Here is a 27033-nt window from a genome sequence, read left to right as displayed (position 1 = left end):
CTGAATTTTTTCTTTTTACATTTGAATCCTTAATCTATATGGAATTGATTTTTTATATTTCATTTGAGATACGTATATAATTTCATTTTTCCCCAGTTTAATTTTGGTAAAGTCCAATCTATCAATTTTTTCTTTTGTAATTTGTGCTTTTGGTGTCGTATCTAAGAAACAATTACCTAACTCAAGACCATGAAGATTTATTCCTGTGTTTTATTGTAAGGATTTTAGAGGCAAATCAATAGCCTAACTTCCCATCTTAACAACTAGAAAATGAGGCCGGGCATGGTGGCTCACACCTGTAATCCTAGCACTTTGGGAGGCCAATGCAGGTGAATCACTTGAGGTCAGGAGTTCGAGACTAGCCTGGCCCACTCTGCTCCTTTAGGGAAAAGTCCCTGAAGGTTGTTGTCTTTATTCTGGGGATGCGTTCATGCTTCTGAGAGCTGGGAGCCAGGGTGCAGCATCTTACCTGAGCTGGCTGAATGGGAGAGGAAGAGAGGCTCATTCAGGACCAGGGAGAGCAGGTCACAGGCAGAGGGGAAGTTAGGAGTCCAGGGGCAACAGAGAGGAGCAGGTGTGGGGCTGTGAGCAGGGACAGTGACCCTGGCAGCCTCAGGCCACTGAAGCCAGCCCGCACCTCCTGGTGTGTGGGCCTGGCCCCTGCCAGTCTATGGGAAATACTCCTCTCCATTTGCATTTCAGGAAGTCTGGACACACCCTTTGGGAAACACTGGAGACTTGATTGTTCCCAGAGAGGCTAAGAGCTAAAGGTGGGCATCGGGGGCTCTCAAGACCACCACGCACCTCTGCTTATCTGGTAACACAGCAAGCAGCTTGCCCACCTGCTCCTAACCCTGAAGTGTGTATGGGCAAGGTTCCCAGTTTGAGGAAGTCTCTTGGGCCACATCCATTCAGCCTAAGAGGCCCCAGAATCATCAAACCCTCTAATTCATCAGATGCTTTCACTTATTTCCCAGGTCATCTGGCTCTTACTGAATTGCTCCCACATTCCTGACAGCAAAGTCAGTGGAACCATCCTATGCTTGGAACACATGTTTGAAGGCTGTGTGCGGAAGGGCTGAGCCTCGGGGCACCACCATGTGGTCACCTGGAAGCCCTGCAGCCAGCTCACTTTCTAAGCAGGAACCCCTGGCTGGCCTGGACCAACCCCTCTGTCGCATCCATCACTCTTGGATGCCCAGCTTGCTGCAGGCCTTACAGTCCATCTCCAGAGGCTGTGGCGGCCATAGTACAAACCTAGTACAAGAAGTCAAGTGCAGAGGGCTCCGAAGATGCGATGGCCTCCAGGCCCTCTTGCCCTTTTCAGCCCTCATCCATTCAGCACATGCTGACTAAGTGCTTGTGCCTGCCCAGCTCCGATCTGGGCAGCAAAGTGACAGCATGAACTGGGCAGACGTGGTCCCAGGGATGTGGTCCCTCTTCGGGAAGTGCCTTGCCGGGGGCTGACAGAAACAGTCCCCGACCCACAAGTAAATAACCACTACCGATTGCAACAGTGCGTGGAAGGAAATAACCAGGGAAAGATGATAGAAACCAGTGGGGGAAGGGTGAGGAGTCATCTTTGTCTTTGACATCTCTGTTTTTTGTTTGTTTTTTTGAGACGGAGTCTCACTCTGTTGCCCAGGCTGGAGTGCAGTGGCCTGATCTCGGCTCACTGCAACATCTGCCTCCCAAGTTCAAGCGATTCTTCTGCCTCAGCCTCCTGAGTAGCTGGGATTACAGATGCCCACCACCACACCCAGCTAATATTTGTTTTAGTGTAGATGGGTTTTTGCCATGTTGGCCAAGCTGGTCTCTAACTCCTGACCTCAGGTGATCCACCCGCCTCGGCCTCCCAAAGTGCTGGGATTACAGGCATGAGCCACCATGCCTGGCCTTGTCTTTGACATCTTTGGATGTCACAGTTGTGGAAGGTTTGTCCAAGGCAGTGGCAGTGGAGCCATGCCATGCCGGCTGCAGGAACACAGCCGATGTGAATGTCTAAGGCTGAAGGGAGCTGGCAGCTTGGGGAACTGAGAGGGAAGGGTGGAGCAGAGCACCGTGCCCAAGGGCACTGGAGACTGGCAAGGACTGGGCCATGCAGGAAGGCTGGGCTAGGAGTTGGGATTTCATTCCATGTGCCGTGGGAAGCCCTGGAAAGGGGTTGGGCATTTTGTAAATGCCCCTTTGGCTGATGGGGTTGGGTGCCCAGGAAGAGTCAGATTAGGAGGCTGTGACGCTGGTGCTGGCGTGAAGCAATGGTAGCCTGGTGACATGGTGCCAGTAGGGCCCAAGAGAAGTGGTGGGCAGTGTGTTTTAAAGTCTTTTAGATGAGCTTGAGGTGGCCTGTCCCACGAGCAACGAGATCAGTCTCCGGAATGCTGCCATTCCCACTCTGCCACCCCTCTGGAGACCATGGATGGTGCCATGGGTTTAGGGTCCTACGGGACTGCCTCTGGCTGGACTACCGCCTCACCAGCCGGGTGATTCAGACACACCACATGTCCTCCCGGGGACCTCTGCGGAAGCTCAGTACACATTAGAGCTCTTTCTGTGGTAGGAAAAAAAAACGGCGTGGCCGAGAAGGGGGGCCTGGGTCCTCCCACAGACGAAAGTGCCTTCCCAGGAGCCCCTGCTTGGGATCCACGGGGGTCATGAGGTGTGTATCTCACCCCTCTCTGCCCCAGGTCAGAAGAACAGTTTCTCGCTGCCCCAGGTCAGAAGAGGACATGACCCTGGGCATGGTAGCCTTTCTGGGCCTCAGTTTCCTCATTTGTAAAATGCACCTAGTGAGGTTGCAGCAGGGGTTACATGAAATGGTCTGGGGAACGCATTCAGCGGAGCTGCTGGTGCCTGAGGAGTGCTCAGCGAGGGAGTGATGGTTACTCTTACAGCCCCTCCTTCGTCTCAATCTGGGCTGCACCTCACACCAGTCCCCAGGGCTCTGCTTTCAGGACCTCAGGCTCTCAAAATAATAATCCCAGCCTGAGCTTCCCTGGAGGCAGCTTGGACATGAGTGTGAGGAAAGGCAGCAAAAGCTGGGAGGAGCAAAGACACAGAGCTTTCTCCAGCCACTGTCAAGTTCAAGTGTGTTGACGCTTTTGACTCAGAGAGCTATACACAAATATCCAATGGTGCAAAAGAGCCCAGGGTGAGAGGTCAGTCTCCCTGCTGCTCCTGCCCTCTGGCCATTCGGCCCCCCTACTCAGAAGCAACCCTGATGACCACTTCCTTGCACCCACACCTAGAGATGTCCTGTTTATACAAACAAAAGTCTACAGATCATTTTTACTACATGCCATTCTGTACCCTTTGAAAATGCAGCAATACACCCTGGAGATAGTTCCATATCAGAACTTATAGAACATTACCTTTTTCATGGCTGCATAGTATTCCATTTGCAGCTGCACCATCCTCTATTTAATCAGTTCCATCTGTGCCATTTCTAATAATTTTACTATCTCAACACTTCTGTGATGAGGACTGTTTTTATACCCCATCCTTTTACATACGTGTTAACATAGCTGCAGAATACATTTCTAGGAGGATAATTGCTGTGGCAATTGGCACATACATTTTAAATCTTAGTATTGCCAGATCACTCTCTAGAGAGACGGTTCCAGTTTATCCTCTCACCAGTGTGTGAGGTGACTGTCCTCATTGCCCTTCACACAGTAGGTCATGAGATTTTTTTCATTTTTTTAATCTGATATGATTGTAATTTTAACCTTCATTTCTTTTATTATGAATGAAGATTAGCACTTGTAGCTACAAAAGTTAATCCTCATTCATGATCCAGGTATTTCAGGGCTATTTGTATTTTCTGTTCTGTGATCTGTTCATTCATATCTTTGGATATCTTGTTTCTGCTAGGTTGCTGATATTTTGAGAAATGTCTTGTAGGAATGTTTGTATGTCAAGATATCTAGCCTTTGTGACATGAGTTAGATATATGTTTCGTAGGTTGGCTTTGTCTCTGAGCCAGAGTCTCACTCTGTCACCGAGGCCGGGGTGCAGTGGTGTGATCTCGGCCCACTGCAACCTCTGCCTCCCAGGTTCAAGCAATTGTCCTGCCTCAGCCTCCCAAGTAACTGAGATCACAAGCACACGCCAGCACACCCGGCTAATTGGTTTTTTAGTTTTTTGTTTTTGTTTTTGTTTTGTTTTGTTGTATTTTTAATAAAGACAGGGTTTCGCCATGTTGGCCAGGCTGATCTCAAACTCCTGACCTCAAGTGATCCACCTGCCTCGGCCTCCCAAAGTGCTGGGATTATAGGCGTGAGCCACCACACACGGCCTAGGTTGGCCTTTGACTTTGCTTCCAAGACTTTTTGCCTTGCAGACATTTTTTTGGGTTTACGTGGTTGGATCAGACCTCTCTTTTATGGCTTCTGGATTATGAACCATAGGTGGAAAAGCCTGCCCTCTCCAAGGCTAGAAAGGAATGTTCCCATGTTTTCTTCTAGGATTTTTATGGTTTTCTTAACATGTAAAATCATTGATCCTTTTGGAATTCATCCTGGTTGATGCTGAGGCTGGGATCCAGTTTCATTTTTTTGTGATAACTAGTGGTTATAACACATCTCCCCTTACTGTTTCCAGAGGCTCAGGTGTGGAGCACTGAGGAGGGAGCTCGGTAGTGATTTGGGGAGGCTGATCACCACATGGAAGGCACCCCTGGGTTCGGGCCTTTGTCTTAGGAACAAGACAGTGAGGAGGGAAGTGTGAGGATCAGATCTGCATTTTGAGAAATATGGCCCTGGCCCCAGAATGGGAGACTGGGGTGGTGATGGGATGTCACTCTTGAAGCCATCTCTGATCCCAGGTGCACCCACCTCATGCTAGTCGGTTCCAGCCCCTGGGTCACCAGCCCTCTCTCCCACAGTACTTCTGGGTGAAATCCTATGAATCTTGATAGCCACGTAGAAGCCCCTTACACAGCCTGGCCTCTGGACTCCTTGGCCTCCTCTGACCACAGCCTCTCCCTCCAGAGGTCTTGCCTGATATAAATGCAGCATCCGCAAATTCTCAGTTCACAAATTCCAGCCCACTCCTCTCCCTGACCCCCACAACCCTTCCATCTCCAGCCTTCAGATCCATGGATCCCAGCCCCTTGCCCCTCACCCCTCCAGCTGGAATCCTGCCAGCTGCCCCATGCCAGACCTCCCTGCTCCTCCCTCCTCCCTCGTTCTCACTCAGCAGAAGCCCCACCCCAGACTGAACCCAGTCCCCTCCACACGCTCCACTCCAGTGCGTGCAGATTACCCAGCTGGAGAGAAACGCCCGCAGCCCCCGTGGCCCTTTCTGCCGCCTGGCTGAGGCCACATTGTCCAATCCACTCAGCCTCTCCCGCTCAGTCCCAGAACACCTCCTGCAGCATCATCACCTGAGGCTGACGGCCTCGCTTCCTGCTTCACTGAGAGAGTTGGCACGATCAGAAGAGAACTTGCCCGAACTCCCACCTCCATGGCATATGCCTGGCAGCACCAGGCACTCTTCCTCCTGCCTTCTCCACAGATGGACTTTTCAGGTCCCCATCTATGCCAGAGCCAGGAGCCAGCCCTTCTCACCTCCTCAAGAACGTTGCTCCAGGAATCTCCCCTCCTCCCCGACACCGAATCCTCTCTCTCTGCTGGACCACTCTCATCCTACAAACACATAGCCATGTCTCTCATCCTAAAGAAATACCCATCTCCAGGCCCCGCTCCCACAAAGCAACTGTTCATTTCCTCCCCTTTGCAGCAGAGCTCCTCAAAAGCACCCACTGTCCGCATCCCTCAACCCCCTTCTCTCTGAAACCCTCTCCCATCAGACCCCGCTCCTGTCACTCCCCGGACATGCCTCTGCATTGCTACATCCAGTTCGTGGTCTTCTTACTTGACCCATCAGCAGGGCAATTACTTCATCCTGTGCACAGACGATCGCTCCCTCCTGAGACACTTTCTCTACTTCACTTCCAGGACTTCTTGATCTTCTCTTTAACTTCCAGCAGTGCCACGTGTGCCAAGCTTCTGACCCCTTCAGCCAAGCCTGCCCCACTAGTATCTCCCCACCTCTGTTGACGGCAGCCCCATCCTTTCAGTTGCTGAAGCCAAAACTAGGGAGATCCTCTTGGCTGTGCTGTCAGAATCAATCCAGAACCCAACCACGTCCACCACTTCCACTGCCACCACCAGCTGTGAGCCACTGTCCTCTCTCCCCTGCAGCATGCAGTAGCCTCCAGGTTCTACCCCTGCCACCCCACATGGGGATCTTTAAAATATGAGCCAGGTCTCACCCTCTCTGCTCAAGGCCCTACCCAATTGCCCCACCTCATTGCCCCTCTAAAGCCACCTCCCACTGTTTCTTGCTGTGAGGGAGAAAGCAGAGGAAGAGCAGGAATAGAAGGGGGTGTGTGACCAAGGGATAGCTTTGCCAGCCGAGGAATTAGAGCATGCTTCAGAGCTGTTGGGCAGGACTTGCATGAGAGGGCAAGTGTGACTAAGATCCAGAGGGACCGCAGATGGGGCCAGGCTCTGGGCAATACAGAGGGGACAGTGGCCTAATTGAAGGTGGGTCAGTTCCTCCGAGGAAGGCATGGAGAGGAGGGCAGGTGCAGGAGCAGGTGCGGGCACAGGCGCAAGTGCTGGTGCAGGAACAGATCGAGAGGGAGGGGCAGGTGGAAAGGCAGGTACAGGTATAGGCATAGTTGCAGATGCAGGTGCAGGCACGGGGGAGGTACAGATGCAGGCACAGGCTGAGGTGCGGGTCCAGGCACAGGTCCAGGCACAGATGTATACAACTGGTGTTAGAAAGGCGATGGTGAACCTATCCGGCAGCTGTTGTTTGCTTTGGAAAATAGGAATCAAGGTCATTGGCTGACAGTGAGGAGTCAGCTCAATGGGATGTCCAAGTTGCCGGCATCTTGCTCTGCTCCGCCCTGATCTAGACTTGGGGAAAGCACTGTCCCCCATGTCACCATTCTGGGGTATGAGTACATCAGTGTTTCAAGCCAAAAATCCTTGTCATCTCTGTCCTTCCTCTATGCACCGCTACTGTATGAGCCCCATGTCTGCCCTGGCCAACATCTTCTGCCTCTGCACTCCCCCCTCACCCACCAGCACCTGTATGGGGACACCTCGGCGCACCTCCAGGGGCACTCTTGCCCCTCCCCATCGCTCCTCCTTGCACAACCGTTCGCTGACTCCCCTTCACCCTTAGAGCCAAGCCCGCCAGACCATGACATGGAAACAAAGCCCGGGGCTTGGCTGGCCCTGCCTTCTCCGGCCCTCCCCTCTGCTGCAGCAGCCTTCACTTCTCCTGGTTCCTCAAAAGCCCATGATCTTGGCATGTTCTGAGCTTGTCCATCTCTGCAACACTCCTCCCTCCTCTTTTCTCACCCTCTGGACTCGGCCCAGCCTGGGTCAGGGCCCTTGTGCTGTGCTTGGAGCTTCCTGGCCTTCTGCCTATGTAATGTCCTCTTAAGGATCTGTCTGCTTAGTCAACATTCATGAGCCAGGGCTCTTGCCTCTTGCGCTTACTACTGGTCCCGTTCGTTACCCCCATGACTGCTGGCTCATAGTTGGGACGTAGAAATCGTGCTGGCCGCTGACTGCTGGGTGCTGCCTCCCCGTGTGGCCTCATTCTCGAGTGAGGTTTGGGGTCTGGTTTGGCAGCCACGTGGCTTAGTGCACAGCGCCCAGGGGTGGTAGAGTTGGGAGACCTCCTTCCATCCAGCGTGTGCTCGCTCCACCCCTAATCAACGATGTGGCCCCGCACAAGTCACTGCTCTGTGAGCCTCTGCGTTATCAGCTGTCCAGTGGAGATGTTCATCAGACCTCTCACAAAAGATGGTTGGGAAGGTCAAATGCAATAACGAGTATGCAGCATGCTTCGCAAGCTGTGAGGTGAAGCCCCTGTGGGCCTCATAAGGGTTCTCTGTGAGCCTTCATCTGGTAGACAAGCCTCAGCCGCAGCCCCAGGCCCTGCTACTCCTCATGCATTTCTAACCCTGGAGCTGGGCAGCAGGAGCCCCCTCCCCCAAAAAGCCTGTTCAGCCACACCCATTTGCCATTCCTCCCAGTATTCTCTCTGTCCAAAATGTTTGCTCCCCAGTCTGCCCTCAGTAGAAATAAACCATCCCCTCAGGAGCACCAGAGCTTGTCCTTTAAGTAGGAACGAGTTCCGATTCCTACTCAGTGCCAGAACCCAAAGCTGCCTGGTGACATGAATGCATGCACCCATGCATGTGGGAACTGTCACCACCACCCCCGTGACCATCCCGGCCCCTCCAAGGGCAAAGGTGCTCCTTCTGCTCTGCCCCCAGCTTCAGACCGTGGCAGGAAACAGCCATGGCAGCATCAAAGCCTTCCGGGGAGAGGTGGCCAGGAGCCGTGCTGAGGACAGGCGAGGGGACCGTGCTGAGGACAGGCGAGGGGACTCTGCCTTCCATGCTGACTGTGGTTTCTCTGCTTGTGTTTTGCAGGTCCTCCAGTAAGTGTCCTGGACTGTGCTGTCTGCTTCTGAAAGATAAGATGTTTGGTTCTCTCTCTGTTGCAATTCCATGAACATAATTTTGATTAGGGAGGTGTCCTCAAGAAACATCAGTCCTATTAAAAAGTGGCCAGGTGCGGTGGCTCACGCCTGGAATCCCAGCACTTTGGGAAGCCAAGGTGGACAGATCACTTGAGGTCAGGATTTCAAGACCAGCCTGGCCAACATAGTGAGACCTCGTCTCTACTAAAAATACAAAAATTAGCCAGGCGTGGTGGCGGGTACCTGTAACCCCAGCTATGCGGGAAATCGAGGCACGAAAAATTGCTTGAACCCAGGAGGCAGAGGTTGCAGTGAGTCGAGATTGCACCACTGCACTCCAGCCTGGGCAACAGACAGAACAAGACTCTGTCTCAAACACAAAAACAAAAAACTCATGTGTTTGGGGGGAAAAAATCAGTCATACAGGAGTCATGTTATATTTTAATTTGTAGATGAATGCAGGCACAGAATTCCCCAGGCTTGACCTGTTCACTGGAACGTTGTGTGACCATTTTCCTAGCAAGAGAGCCAGCGCACAAGCCTGGCTGTTCCTCGCCAAATCTTGGGCTCACCTTGGTACACAGAAATGCTAGCACCATGCCCATAGTTTTAAAATGATCTGTGACGGTTGATGTTTCTAAATGCTTCAGTGTCCCGTGCTTTGGCAGAAAGGGCTGTAGAGTTGGGCACTTGTCCCAGGAATAAGTCGGGCTTGACCACTAGACCCTGGGGTTCATTTTACTTCTTTGCCAGAATGTGGATCAGACAGCTGAGACCTTGTGAGCGCACCTGGCTGGTGAGGGCGTTGCACTGGAGCAGGAGGAAAATGTCACTGCATTTGTGCGGGGTGTGAAGAGTATGAGGGAAGCACTGAGTGGCTCCCTTGAACTTCTCCTGGCCGGCCAGAGGCAGCTTTGAATGCAGGGGATTGCAAGTGGCCCTAGAAATCCTGTTCATTCTCCAGGGCAGAGGATGCGCCTGCCTTTGATTCATGCTGTCAGTTTTTCAGAGCCCGGTAAATCCCAATTAATCCACTCAAGAAGCACATTGACAGTCAGCCAGAGCCAAAATCAACCTCCTCAAGGAATTCCTTTCAGATGAGCCATTTTATTTTTTACTTCCATGTACCATGATTCGTTTCCCAATCAGTGCCCTTCGGAATCTGGGCTTCTAGGTGCATGTAGCCCCACTGTGAGCCGAGCAAGCCAGCAGGATTGTGTTGATTTATTGGCTTCAAGCGATGTTTGGCAGCTGAGTTCTTCCTGGCTGTCTCAGGGAGGCTAGCGTGTGTGAACTTGCTGAAGTACCTAATGCCGGGGGCTATAGAGTATTTTTTTTTTAACTTGGCAGTTAAAATATTAAATGAATTAAACAAGTGCAGAAATTCTCAAGCTGCGACCTGGAAGGGTCTGACCTGGGAGATGGGTGCCCAAGTGTGGAACACAGACAGGGTGGTCACTGCTCCAGGGTCCGGAACTAGGGGGCAGAGAAGCATCCAGCCACAGTGAACGCCCCCCATATTCCTGGCTTCTAAGGCTCTTTTCTTGGTTCACTCCATCCCAGTGGCAACAGGCTCTCTTCTAGGCCTCTCTGCAGGCCCAGTTTAAGGAGCATTTTCAGTTCCTGGTTGGGTCATGTGGCTGTGGCTCCACCCTCTAAAACCCCACGTCCCCACGTGGCATTTACCCTATGCCCGGCCAGCATGGGGAGGACACACATGTGACTGTGCCGGGGGCCCCGATGAAGCCCCGAGGCTCCTGGTCCCTCCAGCCTGGCCCTCTGAGGCAGGAAAGGGCTGCTCTGCTCCCAAGACCCCTGGAGCCCTTGAGTCCTCCCCCTGCAGAGCAAGTCACCAACCAGCTGTCAGGGGGCGGGTGGGGGGCTGGGCCCTGACTGAGCTCTAAGTGTTGCCATATGGTTTCTGCTGAAAGTCTGATTATTAATGACATATTAATTACCACAGGGGCAATCAGGACGAGATGGCTACCCGGTAATTTGTCATTTATTTTTTGCTCTCTTCGCCCTTTTCTCTTAAACCAATATTCTTTCCCTGAGCCTTGATTTAACTCTGTCTGCGCTCCTGTCTCCTCCTCTGCTCCTCAGCAGCCGTGGTCTTTCTGTGGAGGGGATTAGCATGAGCTCCGGTGAGGTGAAGGCTGCACTGATCTCCAGGACTGCCCTGGAGGCAAGGCAGAGCACCTTGAGCAGGTGTCTGGGTGGCACTGAATCCACCTGCCACTGCTTCTTCAGTAAGTCCAGCCAAGAGCCAACAGTCCACCCCCGCACTGTGGCATGCTCCACTAGAGGGCTGGGCCTCTTCCCAGTGGGCGGAGGACTCCGTGTCCCAGCCACTGCTCCTCGTCATCACTCGATAACAGGAGACTGGCTGGTTCCAATTTGGCTGTGGTGTCATCTCTTGGCAGATCTCTTAAAATTAACCCAAAAGTTAGTGCATTCTTGGAATAGATGTCCTAGCCCAGGCCAAGCGAGCACCATGTCAGCAGCAAGACGCAGTGTGGCTGTGCCGCTGTCAGGTCCTGTGTCGGGGTTGAGGGTCATGGCAGCAGCATCTGGAGGTCCTGGGACGTCGGAAAGAGCAGGGGGAGCCCAGCAGAAGAAGAGATTCGCAGGGCTGTCAAGGGAGGGGCAGACTCGTTCTGTGCCTCCAGGGCAGGAAGATGCAGGGAGGGAAATGCTGGCTGATTCGGGGCAGATCTGTGCAGTCAGGACGGCTGGCGATAGAGAGCGGTGGTCGCTGGTCCTGCAGTGGAGGGGTCCAGCCCCAGCACCAGGGAGACTTGACGTGGGGTCCACTCTGCTTCCTCTCGGCTGAGTGACCTTAGAGTAGGTGCTCACCTTCTCTGAGCTTCAGTTTCCTGCTCTGTGAATGCAGAGATGAAGGCAGAAAATGTGTCACAAACCCAGCCCTCCAGGACTTGGTGGTAGCTCTGGGGAACATTGACTTCATGCCGGAGTGGCCCCGTGCTGGGCTGAGTCAAGTTTGAGATCTCCCAGGCAGTCAGGGCAGCTCCCCCAGCAATGAGCAGCCTGGCCTCTCAGACTCTGCGGAAGTAAGAATGAAATGTGAAAACCAGCTGGGACCCACCCTCATCCCATGGTACACCTGGGGTTAGGGCCCTGCCACAGTCCCCAGCTGCTCTTCTGATTAGGCAGGGGTCAGGCTCCCGTCTCCTGTGCATGGCAGCCCGGACCTTTGGGCGTCCAGCGTCTTGGGGAAGCACAGGCTTTCGCTGGAAAGTTCAGCCCCGCGTCTTGGCATTATTCGCTGTACCAGTACCATCTCGGGAGGACCGGAGACTAACAGAACCACTCCTGGCATGACCCAGTTCCCTTCACCCCGGGTTACTCTGTATTCACAGGTCCAGAGGGGAGAGGGTGGGGAATGGGTAAGCGGTTTCCTTCTCCATTGTTTCCTCTGAGCAAAGTGACCCAGCGGTCCATTCCCCACCAGCCTCAAGCATCGGAGGGGATGCTGCCTGCTGCCCCGGGGGAGGGGCAGGGGGCTCGTTCTCAGCCACACCAGAGCAGGTGCCAGGGTCTGCGTCCCACAGAGGCCTCTTCTCCCTCACTCCTTCCTCCCAGGACCCAGTTTGGTGCCGGCAGCTGGCCCTGTGGCCGACAGGCAGGAGGCTGGGTGTGGATTAAGTAGCTGGGCGTGGTTCTCATCTCTGCAGCTTACTCGCTGTGAAGCCTTGGGAAAGGAAAGCCCCTTGGCTTAGAGCACCCAGAACACGAGTCAGGGCAAACCCGGGGCTGCTGTCCCTGGGGCCGTGACGGGACTGTCGGGAATTAAAGATGAAGCTGAGTGTGGGAGTGGTATCGGGCTCCCTCACACCTGGGCCTGGCCTGGAGAAGGGGTACTGTGACTGTTGGGGCTGGGAACGGAGAGATGGATGTGTGTGGAGCCCCGCAGGCGTCCCTCAGGCTTGACACTGGGAGCTTTCTTGGAAGGAAGAGAGCTGGGGTCCAGCAAGCCCCCCCACTTCCTGTGTGTAGACAGCTCTGGCAGCCGTGCCCCTGGTCCTACCAGCAGCTCCCCAATCACTGGGAAGCCTGAGCAGGCTGGGCCTGGTGAGGGGTGAGGGGACCCTGTCAAAGTCTCCAGGAAGCTGGTATCACAGCCCATGATGGCCTTCTTCCTGAGGTCGCCCAGCCCCAGCTTACATGCAGACCCCCATTTCCACACGGAGGTAGGCGTCTTCCCTGGGTGGGCTGGATTCAGGGCGTTCATGTCGCCAGCACCAGGAGCAAAAGCAGCTATGCGCCTCCAAGCCCCTCCTTCTCGCACCGCCACCTGGGCCATTCCTTCCGTGAGACCCACAGGGTGGGGCAGACACCCAGCTCAGCTTCCCCTGCAGGAGGAGGGGAAGGACCTTTTGCAGGTTTCTGGGGCCCAGTGCTGAGTGGAAATTCCTATCTCTTGGCCTGTGGAGGACAGGAGGGCTCTGCCCGGCCCTCAGCCTGGGGTATATTTGCAGATGGCTCCATGTGGTCATCCCAGAGGCTGGGGTGACTGCCTCGTGCTGAAGGGCCTGGGCCACCTCAGAGGCCCCTGATGTGCAGAGGATCACCGTGGCTTTGAGTCAGTCATCTGTGTGGACTTGGGCAGGCTACTGGACCTCTTGGGCCTGGGGAGATCACACCTGCAGAGCAGGGGTTAACTGGGTGTGAGACACAGAGGCCATGTCCGGTCCTGTGTGTGGCAGCCCTTCCATAAATATCACCATCTTTACTCATCACTGACAGTCTCAATTGAAGAAAAGATGGGTTTCAGAAATCATTCTAATCTACTCAGTATAAATTTGCAATATTTGGAAAGAAAAACACCTTTGAGAATGATCAGTTTTAGAAAAAGGGTTTTTTGTTTTTTTGTTTGTTTGTTTGTTTGTTTGTTTTTGTAGCTTAGTAAACTTCAGGACCAGCCTCAGGGAGGACTTATTTTTTTTCTCTTTGTGCCAGTATCTTATCACTTTCTAAGAGCAAGGATAGAGACTGGCAAGGATAGAGACCGCCTCGGTGGTGGAGACTGTCGGTGCTTTTATGGATTAACTCAGGCCAGCTCCCTGAGCTGAAACCAGGTCCATATGTGGACCTGATAGGAGTGGCTGGAGAACACGGGGCATAGGGGCCACCCATATCTGTGGGGCGGGTGTGGACTTGAGGAAGTCAGAGCCGACAAGGGCCCGGCTCGCCCTGTCCATGCCCTCCGTGTACAGAGGCTGGCCTGTCCTCTCCGCTCCCAAGGTTTCATTAACAGCCTCTTCTGATTACAACAAAAAGCATGTTTATTGGAAAACATTTGGACAATAGAGAAAAACACAAGGAAAAAGCATCTCTAATTCTGCCACTCACAGATAAGTCCTCTTATCTTTGTGGTGATTCTAGTATTTCTTACATGCAAGTTTGCTTTTATAGTTATTGCTTTAAGAATATAATTACAAGTGCCTTCTTAGCGCAGTAGGCAGCACGTCAGTCTCATAATCTAAAATACAATTACATTGGACATGTTTTTTTCACTAAATATAGCATGAGACTTTTCCGCATCATTAAAAATCCTTAGAGAATGTAATGGCTACATTGTATTTGATCCACTATATCATTTATTTAGTCTCAAAGTTAAATTACTTATATTGACAATTTTTTACCCTTACAGTCAACATCCTGGGAATAAATACAGCTTATTTCCATGATTATCTCCTTAAAATAAATGACTAAAAGTAGAATTGCTGCACCAAAGGGTTTGCACATGTTTAAGGCTTTTGATGTGTATTGCCAAATTGCCCTCCAGGAGACTGTACTAATTTACATTCCCACCAACAATGAATAAATGCTGTCTATTTCCCCAAATGCTGGCCAACTGTGGGTATTATACTTTTAAAACTATGCCAATATGAGTTTTAAAATATATGCGTATATGTATGAATATTGTTTTAATCTAGGGCATATTTTACTTAGAAGTAGTCAGAGATTAAACTAGTTTTGATAAGGTTTGTGTAATCCTGTCACCCCGTGGTAAAGGTTGGAATTGCAGGCATAGAGTTTAAAGAGGAAATCACCCGTGTTTAAGAGCTTTTGGATCCCAACTGGTCCAGGGATGGAAGACATCATGGAATCAACAGCATAGGGATAATTCCTAACTCAGAACATTGTGAATCAAAAGTTGAGCCTTCAGAGGAGCCCTAGGTGCAGCACTCTTGCATTTTGGGGTAGTAATCAGTATTTATGTTGATAAAGTGATTTTCTCATCTCAGAAATAGGAGGCTTGGCTGTGTTCAACAAATCTGGTGGGTGTCATACGCTGGCCTGGGCACTGGGGTAGCACAAAGATGGGTCAGGCCCAGTCACAGTCTTTAGAGAACCATATGGGAACAGGAGTTTGCCCTGGGATAGAGAGGAATGAATAATTAGAAGCTCAAAGTCATCTTCCCGGAGGTATCTTGTTTATCACGAGCGCTTTTTCCTTCTCTAAACTGTGGCTTCTGACTAAGATGAAACCACCTGTCACTCATGCAGGGCTTAATCTTGCCTAAACTTTGATTTTTACACAGAAAACATTGGACTTTCTCATCGTCTCCTATTTACAGTGTCACAATGTTTGCTTTTCCTCTTCTTTGGTAGTTTGATTGTCTTAACTCTTAACATTAAGCTTTAGTGACTTTCTCGTTTGTTTTACACATTCAGAAAGCTATTTAAACATTTCTTCGATATCATTTAATGTACTTACAAGAGAATAAAACAAGGATGTGATGGGAGTGTTAGCTGGGTGAATGGACAGGTATAATTTGGATCAAATAATCAGAAGGTTCTTGAGGAAAGTAACATTGAAGTGGGATTTAAATGATGAAAAAGCTGCAGAGATCTTGGGGGGAGATCCCGGCAGAGGAAAAAGCAACTGCATAGGTCCTGAAGTTGGAGCAAGCTTTGTGTGTTCAGGTGCACTCAAGGTCAGTGTGGCAGGAGTGAGTGAGCAGGTGATGGGGAAACGATAGAAGCTGAAGCCAAAGAAGCTCCCAGAGCTGCACCAAGTAGAACCAAGACAGAGCCGAGGGCTGGGGGATGGAACTTGACTCTGTGTTTATAGAAATCGCTTGTCCCGGCCGGGCGCGGTGGCTCACACCTGTAATCCCAGCACTTTTGGAGGCCAAGGCGGATGGATCACTTGAGGTCAGGAGTTCGAGATCAGCCTGGCCGACACGGTGAAACCCCATCTCTACCAAAAAAAAAAAAAAAAAAAAATACAAAAACTAGCCGGGTGTGGTGGTACATGCCTGTAGTCCCAGCTACTTGGGAGGCTGAGGCAGGAGAATTGCTTGAACCCAGGAGGCAGAGGTTGCAGTGAGCCGAGATCATGCCACCACACTCCAACCTGGGTGACAGAGCAGAGAGAGACCATGTCTCAAAAAAATAAAATAAAATAAAATCACTTGTCCCCAGAGATAGACTGCCAAGGGGTTGGAGATCCCCCACTCATGGTGCTTCCTGTGGGAACAGAGAAGAAAAGACTGTCACCCTTCGTGTCCCAAAGCCCTTCCAATGTGCTAGGGAAGCAGGTGCAAGTATTGAGTGCTTGCTGGGTGCACACTCATGCATGCCGTCTCACCATGGGAGGCTAGTGGTTTCAGCCCTACCTGACAGATGAGAAATCTGAGCTCAGAGGGTGACAGGACTTAGCTGAGACACGTGGCCTGCTTGCGTGCCAAAGCCTGGATTAGCACCCAGGCTATGTGACCCCACTCCCTCACACCAACCAGCCGGCCTCTCAAGCTGTCTACAGTAGCAGGGCCGGGGCCAGGATGGTCTGCGTATTGGCAGGAGAGTGCTTCTCAGACCACCCCGAGAAACACATACTTGGAGTGGCTGTTTGGTTTCTCCTGCTCATACCTGTCTGTATCCAGCCCTGCTGCTCCCTTCCCAACTACTGTATTCCACCCCTGGTATCAAATTGTTAGGATGCTTTCCTGCTTTCCGAAGAAAGAAAAACAAAAACTAAGTCTAACTTAAACTTAAAAGTCCATTTCTTCATTTCACCTCCTCTCCTATTCTTCATTCGTACCTCCGTGTCATAGCCATTATTAGAAATTAGGAAGAATTTCTAAATCTTCCCCTGGTAATGAAATGTCCAGTTCTGTATCACTGTGCAGGGTGTCCCTGCAGAGGAGCAGCTGAACGGAGCAGGGCATGCTCAGCCTGGGCAATATGGCGAAACCCCATCTTTTTTTTTTTTTTTTTGGAGACAGTGTCTTGCTCTGTCGCCCAGGCTGGAATGCAGTGGCATGATCTCGGCTCACTGCAACCTTCGCCTCCTGGGTTCAAGTGATTCTCGTGCCTCAGCCTCCCAAGTAGCTAGGATTACAGGTACGTACCACCACGCCTGGCTGATTTTTTTGTGTTTTTAATAGACACGGGATTTTGCCATGTTACACAGGCTGGTCTCAAACTCCTGAGCTCAGGCAATCTGACCACCTCGGCCTCCCAAAGTGCTAGGATTACAGGCATGAGCTGCCAATCCTGGCCGAATCCCCGTCTGTTTTAAAAAATAAAATTTTAAATCAATCAATTAATTATTAAAAAGTAGAAAAGGCCTCCCTGGCTACAGGGCAGAAACTGGAGGAAGGGGTGCGGGTAGGAGGCGGTTGCACTAATTTGCTGGTGAAGCCTGAATGAGTAACAGAAACGAGGGCTGGCAGGCGCTGCAGGTCAGCTCTGAGCAGACCCAGAACCACACACACGGCACCTCCTGGGCCCCGGAGCGCCGTGCCCAAGCCCCTCTGGAGTCGAGGGAGCGGTGACTGCACTTCGTCTCCGGCCTCAGTCCTGGGAGCCGGGGCCCCAGGGGACTGCGAGAGCTCTGGGCTGAAATGTGGTCTGTGAGACGGGGCCTCGGCCTGGGACCAATTTTGAAATGAAGAACTCGGATGGACGGTTTGGAATTAATCAAGTGAACAAAAAAAGCCCACGGAGCACCGCACGTTCACACGCTCTCGTGCACTCTTGTAGTTCAAAAACAGCTTTGATTATAAAAATGTAATCAGTTAAACGATTTATCTGAAATATCCCAAATTCATCTGTTTTTAGATTTCAACATCCTCCATCTCATTTCCGTCTGACCCCTACAGTGCCGCCCCGCAACCCCCAGATTCTAGTGGAGCTGGGACTGGATGAAAGCCGACTCCAGAGTCCCCGATAATGGCACGCAGACTGGAACCTCAGGGAGATGCAACCAGGGCCACCATGCTGGCCGTTCTCCCCAGGGCGCTGAGTCTCTTGAGTCCAGCCTCTTGTCTTGGTCCAGCACTGTGTCCCCAGTGTCCCCATGAGTGTCCCATGTGGGGCAGCCCATTCACAGGAGGCAGCCACCCCAGGTCATCGAGGCCCGAGCTGCTGCTCTGCCCTCGGCTCCCAGATGCCTCCTGTATCTGCTGCAGTTTTTTGCATCCTCCTGGCAGCAGCCCAGATACCTCCTGTCCACACCTAGCTCTGGGAGGTGACTTAGCAGGGACGGCAGTGTAGGGGGCCCAGCAGAGGGGGCTGGTCCTGCGCTTTGCTGTTCTGTCTATGATATGTTTGCAGCGTGGTCACTGGCTGGAACCCCCTCCCGCTTCCCCAGGCAACAGACCAGCCCCACAGCACCCTCGCCCCATCACATGGAAGAACATGTTCACAGACCTGCACAAGGTCACCGAGCCAAGCCCAGGTCTTTAAAGCAAATAGACCAAAGAGAAAGCAGTGATTTGGGTATGAAGCTGCCCCCCACCAGGACTCAGGGCTGGCACGATGTCCAGCCCATGCAGTGGAGACAGAATGGGCCCAGGGGTCTATAGTCCATGTGTCCTCAGGCACATCCCTAGCCCCGCCAAACCTCAGCCCCTTCAGCTGTTGGGGGAGCCAAGGAGATGACCCCAGGAGAGCTTCAGAGTTGGGCACACGGACTGGGTTCAGGGACCGTTCCTGCTGCTCTGTCCGTTGCTGATGCCAGCCAGGGGAGCCTATGAGGCTGAAGGTGCCCCTTTTGGGCCTGAGTCGTCAACGGCCAGTGTCCTGGCTGATCGCCCGGGCTGTGGCCCGAGGGCAGGAGTCCAGCGCAAGAGTCTGCCAGGGCTGGAGGCAGCCTTTGGCAGGTCAAGCGCGCCCTCTAGTGTTCCCTGGCCGGGCAAGAGAGCCAGCAGGATGGATGTTCATTCAGAGAATCGTTCCCTTCACCGTTGTTGATCCATTCAGCGGGTATTTACTGTGTTCTCATTACGTACGAGGCGCTTCGGCATTTGGGATACAGTAGCAGGAAACACATCCAGGGGTCCCTCCCCACTTGGAGCCTGTGGTTGAGTGGGAGACAGAACAAAAAACTCCCACAAATTCCAGCTTCACTATGTCTCGTGGCCAGGGCTAGGAAGCGGAGCTCCTGTAACCCAGACCTGGCCTGGTGGGGGTCAGGGGCACCGCCTTGAGGAAGGGAGGTGTGAGTCAAAGTCAGAAGGTGAAGAGGATGCTGATAAGTGGGGAGTTTCAGGGGAATATCCAGAGAGAGGGTGCACCCAAGATGGGCCGGGATGGTAAGGGTGTAGGGGGAGGTGAGAAGCCTGTGGCCCTGGAGCAGCCAGCCTTGAGGAATTGGCCATCTCTTGTCCACTCTGGAGTTCCACCCCGGGTCGCTGGACAAAGGGGCCTACGGCCCCACCCAGCCAAGCTGAGAGCCCTCTGCGGGCTGGAGCCTGAGGCCTCGTCTTCCCAGCCACGTGGAGGTTCTGGGCACAATTGAATCAGGCTCTGCAAGGTGGAGGGTCTAGCCTGAGAAGGACCAGCCTTAAACAAAATCTTTGCAAAGCCCTCAGTCTGCCCGGGGAGCAGTGAGTTCCACATCACCGGGGGTGTGCAAGCCCAAGGCTGCACATCCTCCGGTCAGGAAGGGCATCTGTGGTGGGCACTGGAACCTTGTGGCTGGGCATTGTGAGAGGAGAGGTGGCAGGAAGACAGAGCAATGAGTCCATAAGTGAGAAACTGGAGGGGGCGGGAGCTGAGGAAGCCTTCTCAGAGGAGGTGACACATGAGTCTGGAAGGAGGTGCTCAGGAGGAAGATGTTGTCCTTGAATGCCAGGCCAGGGATACAGCTTTGCTCTGAGGGCAGTGGATGAGGGTGTGCCAGGTGCTACAGCAGCCAGAGGAGGGGCAGTCAGCAGGAAGGGCACAGGGCTCGAGCAAAGCTTTGGGCTGGTGTCCTGGCCTCTCTGAGCTCCAGATCTTCGTCTGTGAAATGGGGATGATGAGGCTCCTGCCTGGCCGGCCTGTGGTCAGGGCCAGTGACATCTAGATAGGGAGGGAAGGGCCCACATTGCTTCAGCTCCACTCTGTCCCCTGGCTTCATTTGCCCCAGGGCTGGCCCAGTACATCACAGCTACTCTCATCAACCCACCCTTCCTCTGCTGCCCACTGTGAGCCCAGATCCAGGGAGCCATTCCGTCCGCAACACACTCAGTTTTCAGAGGAGGAAACGGGCTCCAGGGAAATTCAGCAGCTCACTCCAAGGTCTACGGGGCAGGACATCATCATCAGGATGTGCCCTGCTCCTTCACTGTGCAGGAAGGATGGGTATGTGGGGCAGGAGGCAGGTAGCCTGGCGAAGGCTGGCCCGGGAGGGTGGGAGGACTGGAGAGATGGACCTGAGCTAGAATTGCAGGCTCACGGGCTCACTGATGCTTGCAGCGGCCGGCAGGTGAGAAAATAGGTGAGGCTGGTTGGGCACAGGAGAGCAGAGAAAACACCAGGGCCCGGGGTGAATCGGGGACACCCGCCTCATCGGGGTGCAGTTCCGCACATGCAGTCACCACTACCACATCTTCCAACATTTCCAGAGAAGTTGGAAATACAAACTCTATAAAAAACCTTTGCATTTTTAAGGGTTTCAACCAATTCTTTACCAGTGGGTGACAATTGTCTGTGGAAACCAAGGAAGGCCCACCCCACAGCCTAGGGGGCAACTCTCAGGGAGGCTGGGAAACCAACCATGCCCCAAGGGTGGGGCAGGAGGGCAGAGCTTGGCCTGGGCGTGGTCCAGGGGCCACAGGGCGAGGCAGAGTGACTGCAGCTTCAGTGTCTGCTGCGAGCTGTCCTGGTCACGCTGTCTCCCTCTAGACTGCCTCGTAGAGTTTGGCCATGCTATATCGGTCACGCTTCTGTGACGGTCACACTTCCGGTCAGCTGCTGCTCCCTACTCCAGATTTCCACCCCATCCATGGCTAGCACCAAAATGAGCTGATGGTGTGTTCCCCCAGACTTCCTTCCACCAGAACAGCCCGCTGTGCCTGAGCTGGTGACCCGGGCAGCTCAGTCAGACACATCCCAGCCCGCCGGTCCCGTCCTCCATCCTCCCTCACCCCACCGGGGTCAAGCTCTTTCCTCTCTGCCACCCTAATGAGGAACAGTATTTTCTGATACCTGACAGGGTAATCATGTCTCTCCCCACCAGTCATGGGCAAATGTGTCATTTCAGCAGGTATTTTGGGATCGGTTCAAAGGCACAGTGCTGTAAACACCGCCTCTGCTAGCCGTGATGTGTGACGTGGACGTACGTGTAATTACTTCCAGCACACTCGGGCATCACTGAGCAGGCCCTCTCCCCAAAATAGAAGCCAGCCGGTTTCACAGCCCACAGCATCGTAGAGCCGAAAGGGCGCTGGGAGACTTTCTAGGCCAAGGGTTACAAATCAGATGCCCTGCAGAGCTGGCGAGTCACCTCGCCATGGGCGGCGGTCTAGGTGTGAGACCAGAAGGAAGGGTGGAGCCTGTGGGCCAGGGTCTGCGAGATCTCCCAGCTTTTCAAGAAAAGCCCAAACTCTGGACATTTATGTAAAAGGTTACAATTTTTAAATGTGACTAATTCATTTGGTTTGGGGTTCTTTGTTTTTTTGTTTGTTTGAGACAAAGTCTCGCTCTGTCACCCAGGCCGGAGTGTAGTGGTGCCATCATAGCTCACTGCAGCTTCAACCTCCAGGGTTTAAGCAATCCTCCTGCCTCAGCTTCCTGAGTAGCTAGAACTACAGGCATGTGCCACCACACCCAACTTTTTTTTTTTTTTTTTTTTTTGGAGATGGGGTCTCACTATGTTGCCCAGGCTGGTCTTAAACTCCTGAGCCCAAGTAATCCTCCTACATTGACCTTCCAAAGTGCTGGGATTACAGGCATGAGCCGTTATGCCCAGTCTGGGTTCTTTTAACTGCACGGATCAAATAAAACCTGGCTCCAGGAAAGACATTGCCCAGTTCCAGCCCCTCACATTACAGATGAGCAGCACAGAGGGCAGCAGCCCAAGCAAGGCCAAGGAGCACGTGAGGGGCAAGTCTCTGACCTTGGTGCAAGGTCTTGGGACCCCACCCAGCTGAAGCTCCTATGGTTTGCTGAGTTGAGGTGCATAGATCCCTACAGAGCCCACTGTACAAAATGCCCTAGGTCCCAGGAAGAAGTGCTCCAGGAGGAACGTTTTGCCACCCTCAGGGCACCAGCAACAGCTGGGCTGAACCTAACTTTGAGGGTCTTTTCTTCCTTTCCCTAGCACAGAGAATTTGAGTTTGGGAAATTGCTCAGCCCTGGACAGTCTTGCTGCAGCCCATGTGTGTACAAAGAGCCTAGGCTGAGAAATCAGAACCATATGGTGCTGACCCGCCCTGAAGGGGGCTGCCCACCCACCCCTCATCCACCAGCTGGCTCTAATGAGAGCTGGGAGGAGGCTCAGGGAACCTTCACACAGGAATGTGCACTTCCCAGGCTGGGACCTCAGGCCCCACCAGCCTTGTAATTTGATGAATTGTCAACATCTGGGGCATAATTACGAGGCCCTGGCCTGATAATCCTGGTAAGCCCTTCTTCCAGGGGCCTTGTCCTCGTGCATTTTGAGGGCTCCATTCCCTGACAGGAGCCGTCAGCATTAATTACAGCCAAAAAACAAGACAGGCACCCAGCTCTGGCCAATTTGAGCATTTACTCCTGTCTGCATCTAAACGTGGCCAGTTTATTTGTTTGGTTCAGTTCAGCAGATGCTGGAGCCGATCTTGAGGAGGGATGGGCCACAGCCAGGAGGGCCAGCCCTGGACCTTTCCCTAACATAGAGCAAGAAGGTCAGCACAGGCTTTTCCTGGCAGATGAGCATCAAGACACTCCAGGGGTGGAGGCACATCCCGAATGTACTTCACCAGGAAACCTCCCCTCTTTAGCCACACGGTTATAGGACCACCAGTTTCAAATGCCCGCTGCGTTAGTACCAGGCCAATTACACTGAGACAGCAGGGTTTGCTGCAGAGAAGGAGTTTAATGATTGCAGGGCATCCAGCAAGGAGATGGAGGAGACCCTCAAATCCATCCCCCCGAGGAGTTCTGGGCCAGGGTGTTTAAGGGGGTCATGGAGGGTGAGGGGCTGGAAAATTGGGGTCATTGATCAGTCAGGGCCAGGGGACTGAAATCAGCAGGATGTGGAGACTGCACTCTGGTGAATCAGCTCCCGTGGGATCCTTCAGACCAGCTGACTTTGTAGTTTCACTGGTGTGCAGGCTCTGAAAGAGTAGGGAAAAGGTAGTTTTTTACGTTCAAATTGGTATCTACAGAGCAGTTAAGGGGAACCATGACCCTGTAAGAGAACCTGTGCGATTCTGAGGCAGCAGGAAAACAGTTCCGAGAAGGGGTCAGGGAGCACGCTAACCTCATGATGATGCTGAGTGTGCCGCAAGCTTAGTTTATTTTTGTTCCTCCCCCTCCCTTCTTCCCTAATTAACTTTATAACATTTATAGGGATGGTTTCAACACTTGTTAATATGCATCAAAAGATGGCTCTGTGAACCCGGCTTAGGAAATACGCAACAGGCCGAGGGAGGGAGAGAGCAAAGCCTCAGCTTCACAGGTGGCAGAGCCGGCGGCACCGTCCGGGGTCCTGCTGCTGGCCTCTTGGAAGGCCACACATCGGTTGCTCCCAGCACGGTCCCCCAGGGCCAGGGCAAACCCTAATCCAGTGTCTGCTTGCCCGTGGGGCCTCGCATCTTGCAGTGGTCTGGGAAACAAAGGCCACTGACCTGGGACCCAATTTGAACTTGTTGTTTGAGAGGAGAATGGCATGACCTGCCTTTCACAAATGAGGAAACTGAGGTTCAGGGACACCCCGGTCCCTGAGCAAGGCAAGAGACTGAGGCAGCACCAGGGCTGGGGGAGGGCTGCCCATCCGGGGTCCCAGGACAGCTGGCTGCCTGGCCTGCTGCTCATGTGCAACCCAGAGCTTTGTTTGTTTCTCACACATCCGGAAACATCCTGGAGCCCGGCTGATCTCCACGGGGAAAGAGTGATTTAAAGCAGAACCAAGGCTTGTAAACAGCTGTGGGGTTTCTCAGAGGGCAGAAGGCATTGAAAACCTCTGGTGGATTCAAGGGCTTTGATCAGGCAGGGGAGCGAGCTGGACGGTCATGAGTATCTCCAGGCACAGTGCTGTGGCATCCATAGCTGAGGAAGCTGAGGCTCAGAGGAGGGATTTGAACCTGGGCCCTGCAAGGCTGAGCCCTGGCCTTCGCTCTGTGAGCTGGTGGTAAACCTCCCTGAGCTACTTTCCTTCCCACTCCTTCTGTAGGAGATGCTGGGAGAGGAACGGGGCAGCTCATGGCCGGTGCCCTATTGTCTGGGGCAGGGGAGGGCTGCCTGGATAGGAGAGACCCCCCCGCCCCCGCCAACCACCACCCAAGGCATGCCCCCACCCAGCCTGGGGCTCTGCCCTTCCAGACCGCCCAGCTGCTCAGAACAGCCCTCGTTCTGCTCAGAAGGACTTCCCTGGGGCTTAGACACTTGGACACTTGCCCTGCCATGCCTTTGTGCAGCCTGACCACGTCCCCCACCCCACGCATTCGTTGGCGCCATTCAGACCAGCCCCAGGCCCTTCCCTGAGGCGCTTGTCCTCCTCTCAACAGCACCCAGAGCCGGGCTCAGCCCCCGCTCCACCAGTAGAAACACCTGGTTTGTAGATGATCTGCACAGCCTCACGCCTCAGTTGCTTTGCTATGACTCAGCCAGGCACTGAGTGCATTGAGGCTGAGTCCACTGAGCGCATTGCAGGGGTGGAAGGAGCACTGTCCTTTGAAAGACCCACAAAGTAAAATGACGGCTCAGACAGCCCTGCAGGAAAGAAACCTGTTCCGCAGAGTGTGACCCAGTGTTTCTCAAACTTACTCAACCGTGGAATCCCTGTCTCCAGGCAAGCCTGTTGGCACCCTGCAGGGCAGTGTGCTATGGGACACCAGTTTGGGAAGGGCATTCGGTAGCGTAACTGTGGGCAGGGTCCATCCCCTGGAGGTTCACAGCCCAGGGTCCTCCGGCCCAGAGGGCAGGCCCAACTTCCCCAGGACAGGAGGGGAGGTCAGAATCACATCCCCAAGCCAGGCAGGTGCATCTGACTCCACAGCCAGGCTGTTCCTTCCCGGCCCACCTCGGAGTCCCGTCCTCAGTGACCGCACCCACCCAGCAGCTTCTCCAAGGTCAGCCACTGCCCCACACAGAGAGCTCGGGGGCCTAGGGACAGCTTTCTTGCCCACGTGTCATCCTAGCTGTGGGTCGGCTGTGTCCCAGGGGCTGGCCCAGCCCCGTCTGCTCTGTCAGTTTTCACACAGGGAGCTTCAGTGCCGGTGCAGGCACCAGCTCGGCTTCCGAGAATTGGAATTAACTTCCCTTCAGCCCTTGGTGGGGGCTCCCAAGAGCACTGTGCACACTGCACCCTCTGCCTCTATTGGGAAGCTACAAACTGAATTCACTTGTAAAAACTCCCAGAGCTCTGTGATCACAAATACAGGCAGGGCCTTTAGTGTGAAAATTGGTTTTCTGTCACGGACGGGGCTTCTCACACATCAGAAAGAAGCCTCAGGGACCAAAGTCTGCACCATCAGTGACCCCCCAGGAACAGTCCTAGCTTGACAGAGGGCAGCGTCCAGCTCAGGAGGCAGGAGGCCTGCGGCCATAATAAGGTCCAGTCGGTGGACACTTCCAGAAACAGCCGACAGCACTGAGATGCTCCCTCTGGGGTTGAGGCCAAGGGGACAGCCTGGGCTCCCTTCCACGGGCACTTCTGGAAAGGCAGAGCCCTGTGGCTCTGCGTGCTTCACATCCAGGGGGCCTTGGGAGCAGGGAGGATTTAACAGAGGTCTGCAAGGCCTGGAGCAGGAGAGAGTGGCCGGGAGGCCAGACAGCACCGCGGCAGGGGCCTGCAGTGCAGACAGGATGGAGACCCAGGGCCCAGACCTCTCCAGCTGCATGGCCCTAGGCAAGGTCTTCCCCTCAGTGGGCCTCAGTTTCCCTCTCCGTAAGATGGGGATGATGACACGCACCGTACAGGGTTGCTGTGATTGTGATTGAGACTGAGTGGGGGCCGTGAAGAGCTCCTTGAAGAGACCCCAGGAAGGACTGGCGCCCATGCCACTCCTCTGGGGGAGGAGTCCAGGGTGGGGATGCCTAGTGGGACGTGACCTTGAGGACACCCAGCAGGGCCTGGGTCGGGGGGTAGGGGGACAAGGGGCAGGGCCAAATTTAGTGTACTACCGAGGGCAGAAGGCCTGGGGGTGTGGACCCCGGGATCAGGACAGCCGGGAACTGGCAAGAGGACACTGTCCAGCTAGGGCAGCTCCTGGGAGGCCCATGGCAAGGACTAGAACTGTGCCTGTGGTGGGGGCTGAGGCCCTGACCTGGGGCCCCCAGGGCCTGAATCCCCAAGACTTTGGAATAGCCCCACTCCCACTCTCCTGGGACCCCAGCTGTCCCCAGGCCATCACTCTGATGGCCAAACCCTCAGCAACCACGAGACTGGTGGCCAGAAGCACTTTGACACCAATTTCTAGAACTGCCTGGTTTCCTGCCGCCAGCAAGGCCCTGGCCGCCAGCCCCACATGGAGTGGCCACTCTCACACCATCTGGGAATGGGCAGAGGGGCCATCTGCACACAAGGCAGTCTGGAGGTTGAGCTAGGGAAGCCAGCAGCTTACCTCCTACCTGGCAGGCACGAGGCCAGCTCCCAGCTGTGTCCAGAACCAGAGGCCAGGAAAGTCTTCCCAGAGCAGGAGGCTGTCCCGGGGGACGAGCTGCCTCCTACCAGCTGGAGACGCAGGGAAGGCACTTCGGCAGAGGGAACAGAGAGCCGAGGGATGAAGATGGAAAAGAAGCCAGAGAGCTCGGGGACGGACAGGGGCGCAGAGTGACCAAATGGCTGAAGCTGGCCCTAGCCAGGGAGGACCCTGATGCTGGGCCCGGGAGTCCGTCCTCAGCCAGCGGAAGCCCAGAGAGGCAGGGACAGCCTGAGCGAAGGCTGCGCGAAGGCCGCCGGTCGGGGACCGATGAGAGGCACTGAGGTCAGCGCAGCCCCTCTGCTCCTCCGCCGCCTACAGGGTCCCCCATCCTGCCTTGGCCAGGCTGCTCTCTTTTGCTTACAGGGCCCTCCCCCCCGCCACACACACACTTGTTAGGTCCAAATACCCCAACGTTACTGTCCCCACAATG

The 27033-nt window shown here is 53.8% G+C and overlaps 1 protein-coding gene across 1 annotated transcript in view; it reads left to right on the top strand.

The window, feature by feature from the left end:
- The window catches only part of COL23A1 (collagen type XXIII alpha 1 chain), a 369266-nt gene that overhangs the window by 304649 nt on the left and 37584 nt on the right, over window positions 1-27033 (top strand). Inside the window, exons 4-5 of the mRNA XM_024247215.3 lie at window positions 8465-8472; window positions 10478-10504. Of these exons, the coding sequence (XP_024102983.2) occupies window positions 8465-8472; window positions 10478-10504 (35 nt within the window). The remainder of the gene's footprint in view (window positions 1-8464; window positions 8473-10477; window positions 10505-27033) is intronic.

The sequence above is a fragment of the Pongo abelii genome, chromosome 4, assembly GCF_028885655.2.
Source record: "Pongo abelii isolate AG06213 chromosome 4, NHGRI_mPonAbe1-v2.0_pri, whole genome shotgun sequence".
In the NCBI taxonomy this organism is placed as follows: domain Eukaryota; kingdom Metazoa; phylum Chordata; class Mammalia; order Primates; family Hominidae; genus Pongo; species Pongo abelii.
The sequence above is the reverse complement of the archived record's forward strand: the minus strand, read 5'-3'. Positions and strand labels throughout refer to the sequence as shown.